Source organism: Cynara cardunculus, assembly GCF_001531365.2.
Source record: "Cynara cardunculus var. scolymus isolate 2C chromosome LG 7, CcrdV1, whole genome shotgun sequence".
Taxonomy (NCBI): domain Eukaryota; kingdom Viridiplantae; phylum Streptophyta; class Magnoliopsida; order Asterales; family Asteraceae; genus Cynara; species Cynara cardunculus.
The window spans coordinates 9,540,497-9,547,511 of NC_037534.1; the positions used below are offsets into that span (position 1 = coordinate 9,540,497).

A 7,015-nucleotide genomic window follows, 5' to 3' on the forward strand; every position below is an offset into this window, starting at 1 on the left:
ATGATTGGAAATGACACAAATCAACCAAAATATATTTAAATAATTACATCCATAATATTTAAACTATTTTCTAAATTTGTATACATGATTGTAACACAACAATCGTAAAAACATAATTTAAAAATATTTCAACACAACAATTGTAAATCGTACATAATGTAAAAAAATTCCAACACGAAATTGTAATGAAATTAACATGTGATGAGTTCACACTTACACATTGAAAATAAGGGTTAGATCCGGTGAGAAAGGAAGTTATGATGAGAAGGGTAAGAGGGGATTAATCAATCCTAATTGAAGATCAACACTAATAAGATGCACCGGATCAATTCTTGTATCAAGCGCAATTCATAGAGTAGGAGTGAGATTAAAAGTGATACAGATCCCTTTTTACACTTCTCACCTTAACTCATATTCTCACACGATGTTTCATCTTGGCATATATAGAATTTTGTACTCTGAGTCCCCAAAGACTGTCCACTTCAAAATCTAGAAGGGATCTAAAGACAGTTTTGTACTTTGTTAAACTCAAAAGCAACGAATTGACTGCTTATTCTATTTCTATTTAAAGTAATGGTGATATGTGGGTAAAGACTTATGTGGGACAGAAAGTTGTGCAGTAAATTTCTTATAGATGGAATGAATTATGTTTTGAAGTTGACAAACACAAGGTTTGATGATTTGACCTCCTAAAATAGGAAGAGGGCCCTTATAATTTTACATAGGGAATTGGGTCCAGCTTTAGAAAATCTGAATGCAAATGCTTATCCGGTAAGTGCTTACCGATAGGAGTCAACACTATAATTTATTTTGATACGTAAGATTTTAGTACATCAAAACGTATTGAATGCAACAATTTACCAGGTAAGCGTTTACCTGGGTAAGAGTCGTCATCTTCACGTACCGGGTAAGACTCCATCCTTCTCATCACTCGTATCCAGTAAGTTTCTTGGCCCTTGTAATGTTCATCCTATGAGGAAATTTATCCAGTAAACACTTACAAGTAAGCGTTTAGTAAACAGCCTCTTACTTTAGGTTTTCGATCACTTTATTTTGTAGGATCTGCTGGAGTTATGCCCTGAGAAAGTGGAGAATTATGAGCAGATTGAATTCTATGATACTCTCTAAACAAAACCCATGAAATTAATGATTAGAAAAGCAAACATACTCTGAAATCGACACCAACCATATTAAAATAGAGCAGAACAAAATTTTCAACTAGTCTGCGTACCAAACGCACCCGCAGATACCTATTTAGTCTCGGTTCTGATCTTTTTACTCAACGACTAAAGCCGAATCAAAAATCAATAGGCAACATATATACATTCCTAGTCATCAGAGAATAATATACAAATAAGAATGTAACTGTCAGTTAACTCTCGTCATCCAAGTCAAAAGACTGTCTTCTCCTGAGAGATTCGAGCACAGCGGCTGACCTCCCCTTTTGCCTCGTCACAACCACAGTCCCAGTTGATGACTTGAGCTTAGGCACGTTCATGGCACTAAGTGACGGTGTCCCCGCACCCTGGTTCACATCCCTCAGCACAGACCTAGCAGTCACTTCAGCCAATGCACCAGCCACAGCTGAAGTCACTTTTGAACCCATGTGTAACCCCTTACCAACAGCCTCAGCAGCCGTGGATTTTGCCTTCAATGACTCGTATTTTTGTATGTCATAAATAAGCTCTTTCTGGAGTTGTTTATCAGCAACAAGCATCTCATCAATCTCGTTTTTGTAATCTTTAAGAAGGATTCTAAGGCATTCCATAAGAGATCCTGAAAGTGGGCTGTTTTTGCTCTCAAGTAGACGTTTTAGTTCTATGAAGATTGGGATTGTGTTTTGGATTAATCCCTTCTTGACCACTTGAGTTATAACTCGTCCTCTAACAGCTGCATTTTCTGCAACTTCTTCCATTTCTGATGATTCCAGAGATGACCCTTTGTTAACTGGAATTCTGATTTCTTTGCAAGAAAGGATCTGAAATGCATCCTGTTATTTGGAAGAAAATAGGATTGTAATGTTCAAGCATCGACTCAAATGGCAGCCAAGGTTGTTATAAAAGTCATCACAAATACTATTTGATTACCTGTAGAACAGACTGGCTGGTAACATCCTCAATGTTGAGCATCCCATCAGATGCAGAGGCTAGAATCTCCGCACATACCTTGGCAAATGTAGCCAAAAGATGCTCCGGAGCCATTTGTTTCAGTAGGGAAACATATATGTGCATCCTTTGACACCTCGACTTCTCATCATTACCTCTAAAGGATTAAGAAAAAATTATATTTCACAGAAATAAAAGGATATGGAGATGAAAAGCGACTTGGGCGATCTGGAAATTGTTACCGGATGGAAAACAGATGGCTTTCTTTCTGGGAGTTGGTCTGTCCAGTATGGGCGTCACAGTCGTTCAGCACAAAGATGGCTTTAACAAAGCTGTTATAAGCTAAAAGTGGTGCCTTGACTGTGATAAAGAGGCATACACAAGTCAAAAGACCTGAACTGGAGCATAAGCATTTGTAAAGGTAACATAATCGATGATCTTGAAATAACTCACCTTTTAATATATTCCCGAAAAGATAATCAGCCAGCTGTCTTATTTTCTCTGATTCATCAACAAGAGATAATAAAAATCGAAGAAAAAGCACACCCCTCCACTTCACATAGTCCCGCTAAACATAGAAACAAGTTATATGTTTCAATTGCCATGTTATTGCCCTTAAGCGATATGATCTTAAACAAAAATGTCAATTTAAGTCTACCTGTAATAACCTCGAGAGAAGCGTGAATGTCTGTCTTCTAACCAGTTCACAGGGATCACGAAGACATTTGGTGATGTTTGATATATAACTGTTGACTTGAAAGAACAGATGTGAGTGAAATATATGTATATGATGCACTTGTGAGTAAATGTAATGTGTACGAGCCTCACCAATCAACCAATGCTGTATATCGTACGCAAAAATCAGCCATCATTACAACAATGTTGTTACGAAGTGCTGCACTGTTGCTCTTTTCCATCTCCTGCAGCAAGAATGTTCAAAATACAATATTAATGAGTAAAAAATCAAAAAAGACAAACAAGAGACTTTGCAAGTACGATGATCTTTTGCATTTGCACTTCATGATTCGTCAATGATTACTCGTTCCTGCCATCTTGAGAATGATGATCGGTTTAGATAGAAAAATCCAAACATGATGGTTCTAAAAGTCAGTCGCCCTAAAGATATATCAACTTGAAGTGAAATGTTGTTCTTATATTTGAAAACTAACTTCCAAGATTTTGGTGAGAGAGTGATGAAACAAGGCAAACCTGCACAAACAATGGCATATAGCGCTTTGCAAGTTTGCCATCAGCAAGACAAATTTTGCCCATTGTTAACCAAGCTTGAATGTATAACGAAGGAGCTGTCTGCTTAACGGACATTGACATGCCTGACAACTTTTTAAGTTTCGGGTCAGAAACTCCTGATGTGATGATGTTATGTAAAGTCGGAATGATGGCTTTCAAATCAGCCGAAGGGCAAACAATAACAAGTGATCCAATGGTGTAAACAGCAGAGATAGCTTGAGCTAATAATCTTGACATGGTTGTTGACGATCTATCACCCTTTCGAGTTCCACTTGGAGGTGTGAGTAAGCTACTACCTTTGTTTATTTTCGAGTCTTTTGCCATGTACATTTCAAGAGCATCGGAAGCTTTTGAAAGTAGCTGGTGAACCCACTTGATCACAAGGGTATCAGCCTCCTCGGGGCTTTTAGCCTTCCGTTTGCACAATGTTTTGAGTGCTTTCACATGAGCGTTAACCTGCCATCACAAAACATGATTTGTTAATATATATCCAGTTCAAACATAGAAGCTGGTTCTCTTCTTAGGGTGGATTGAAAGTCAACATTGTAAATACATTACACATGATGCTCAAACCATCATATTTGGCTTTTCATTGTAAACATACCATTGTTCTTGATAATAGAAAAGGAAAGAAAATAACACTAATGCTTGCAAGAATGAGCATTGTGAACATAAAGCGGCAAGTGCGGTGCTTTATTTGCGTTTAGATTTCCACAGTTTGCCTTGGTAGTCTGCAACAAAAAGTAAAATGCTCTATTAGGAATAAATACCTCCATAGAATGCATGCTGAAGTCCTCGATTCGTTTAAGTAAATTATGAGCTAGATCTGCTGCAGGTTCAGCAGGCAGTTCAACAGATACATTAGAAATTGTTTGTAAGAGGTACACACGATCTCCAGCCCAACCAACAGAATTAGATAGAATCCCCACTGCTTCTTCTTCTTCTTGAAGAAACTGCCATTTTTCAAACGGGCTATTGGATGACTCATGCTTGTCAAGAAGCTGCCAATGGAGATAGAGAAACTCCCAATCCACAGTTTTCAAGAGGAATCCGGAGACTTCAGATAAGAGGAACCAGGCACCAGCCGGTGCTATCCACTTCTCAATCGGTTTGGAATCCCCTAACCACATATACTCTGACTTCCTGATGATATTCTGTAGCGAAACTGCAATAATGGGCCTAAGTTTCTTCTTCTTTCCAAGATTAATGCAGATCTTTTTGACCCAAGGAGCCACTTCGCCATTGCAAATTTCTTTCAATAGACCCAAGACTCCATCAGAAACTAACAAGCTGTGATCCCTTCCCAACGTGCCACTTGAGTCATGAACATTAGATCCAGCTCGTGAAATCCGATCCAACACCAGTTCCAGAAACAAGTTCTCACATTCTTCTTGGATACTTGATTCGTTGTCTGCAATCAAACGTGGGACAGAACGTAACCACTCCTTAGTCACGTTATCATTGTGAACTTTCCTGAAGGTCTGCAAATAACCACAAAACAGCACAATGTTAGATTGAAAGTATATACAAAAGTCATGTTCTTGTTCAAGGGTAACCATAAAATGTATACCCAAGAATCCTTGAAGCATTTGGAAGGCATACAAGAAGTACTATAACAGTAGTAGAAGGAAGACACGAAATAGCCAAGAAAAACAGATAAGCAAGGAGATTCAACCTCAGATAGGGCAGATATTGCAGCCTTCCTTATGCTAACAAGTTGATCAGAACAAGCCATGCCCATTATGTTTAGCAACATGTCATCAAATCCACCACCTTCACCTTGAAGAGCTGTCAGCTTTGATATTAAAACAAGTGCTGCCTTCCTCACAGCTGCCTTCTCATCAACACACCGTTTCCTCAAAACATCATTAATCCCACCATCTTCACCAAATCTGATTACCTCCATCAACCCAGTTTTATTCTCCTCATTCCGAGATAAATACCCCACAAGTTGTGCCATATTAGTAAGCGCCCGTGCTCTAATTCCTGCAGTTGCATCTGAGCATCTTTGTAATAGTGCATGCAGACATCTGAATCCCCAAGAACTTTCATACCCAGTTTCAGAGCAGGCCACTAATGGATCATCGAATGACATTATCAAAGTAGGAATAAGATCAACAGCTAGTAGTCTTAGTTGTGGTTTCCCACAAGTCATTTTCACTACATAATCAGCAAAGTCTATTTGATCTTTATATTCTAAAGCTCTAACTATCTCCAGTATTGATTGGACAGCCAAAGCTCTAGGCTCAGCCCCCTCGGGGGCTTTACCAACCAAATACTTTGAAAGATTAACCATGGCTTTTCGAATCTCATCCAAATCCTTTGCCATTACGGCCATTCTGTTCACTACAAATGCTAGCCCAAAGGTCCTTGCCTGTGATTTTAACAAGATAATCGAAGAGAGAGACTTCAAAATCTCAGCTGCAGTAATGGCCTTCTCTCCATGCTCAGATTTCAACAATTCACTCAAAATATCTGAACACAAGTTGCATAACCTGTTGTAATTCGATGAATTCCCACAAGATTCAAGTGCCAATACGGGAATCTCAGCCATGGTTTGAACTAACGCCTTCAAACTATCAGGAAACCTGTCCAAATGAATCAAACCCAAAACAAGATGTAGTCTTTCAAGCACAGGAAACAAAGCCCTAATATCGAATTTTATTGCTTCTCTGTCAGACTCGCCCGCTTCGACACTGTTACCCTTGTTCTTTGACCTGCCCCTGCTGCCTCCTCCCCTCTTCTTCCTACTGAAATGACCAGACGCTGGACCCGATTGAGAATTCTTGAAAGAGCAACGGACTGTGCGTAGTAGAGAGAGAAAAGCCATCGGAGTGAAGAGGGATAAAACATGGAAGTTTGGGGTAAGGAGGAGAGAGAGGTATACCTTGGAAGCGAGCAGAGAGTGGTGGGGTACCTTGGAGTCCATTGCGGAGGTGAGAGGATGGAGGAGGGAGGAGGAGAGAGAGAGGTTCTTGGAGGAGAGTTGTTCAGAGAGATTTTCGATTTCGATTGGATCGTCCTTGTCAATAGTGTAGTCCAAGAGGGTTTGAAGGGCTAATAGGGTTGATTCGGAAACAGGTCTCTGTGAATGTGGGTCGTCACGATGTGCTTCGAGCTCTGTAACTATCTGGGAGATGGCTTCTTCCATGGCTGCCAGCAGGGGGGCACTCTCTACCTCCGGAAAATGGTCAGTCTTTCACTGAAATGAAGATATGGAAATGAAAAACTTCAAATGTTGGTTTTCCCGCTGTAGCTTGAGATATGCTTCTTCAAATTTTGATTTTCATCTTCTCTTTTCAAAACAAGCAATAACTTCACATAACGTGGAAGTATGTTTACACGAAATCCTTGGAGTAAGATCAAAGTACTTAAAAGAAGTTAGAGCACCCACATAGGGCTTGCAAATTGAATTGCAAAACCATTTTTGTCAGACAATTGCTGTCATGTAGGATTCAAATTGCAAATTTTGCAATTCAACTTGAAAGTCAGGTGTCACCAACTTCCTCTCCAAAACTATTTAAATAAATTATTTTTAATAATGTTAATATATTTTTAATGTTAATAATTTTAATAATGTTAATATATTTTTAATAATTTTAATATTTTTAATAATTTTAATAATGTTAATATATTAATATATTTTTAATAATGTTAATATA

At 38.7% G+C, this 7,015-nt stretch overlaps 1 protein-coding gene across 1 annotated transcript; it reads right to left on the reverse strand.

The window, feature by feature from the left end:
- Positions 1-1,248: 1,248 nt before the first annotated feature.
- LOC112515893 (condensin-2 complex subunit D3) lies at positions 1,249-6,504 on the reverse strand. Its single transcript, XM_025122853.1, has 9 exons — positions 5,029-6,504; positions 4,124-4,834; positions 3,315-3,809; positions 2,934-3,025; positions 2,764-2,851; positions 2,559-2,673; positions 2,348-2,465; positions 2,088-2,262; positions 1,249-1,990 (listed from the first exon to the last, which is right to left on the reverse strand). Exons 1-9 carry the CDS (start codon positions 6,502-6,504, stop codon positions 1,373-1,375), a joined length of 3,888 nt encoding a protein of 1,295 aa, XP_024978621.1. The 3' UTR covers positions 1,249-1,372.
- Between the last annotated feature and the right edge of the window lie 511 nt (positions 6,505-7,015).

What these genes read in the sequence shown, in the direction of transcription:
- LOC112515893 (XM_025122853.1), bottom strand. Translation starts at nt 6,504, where the DNA reads ATGGAAGAAGCCATCTCCCAGATAGTTACAGAGCTCGAAGCACATCGT. An exon ending in TTCTCTCGAGGTTATTACAG is followed by an intron (nt 2,674 to 2,763) that starts GTAGACTTAAAT and finishes TTCTATGTTTAG; the next exon opens with CGGGACTATGTGAAGTGGAG. An exon ending in TTTCGGGAATATATTAAAAG is followed by an intron (nt 2,466 to 2,558) that starts GTGAGTTATTTC and finishes TCTTTATCACAG; the next exon opens with TCAAGGCACCACTTTTAGCT.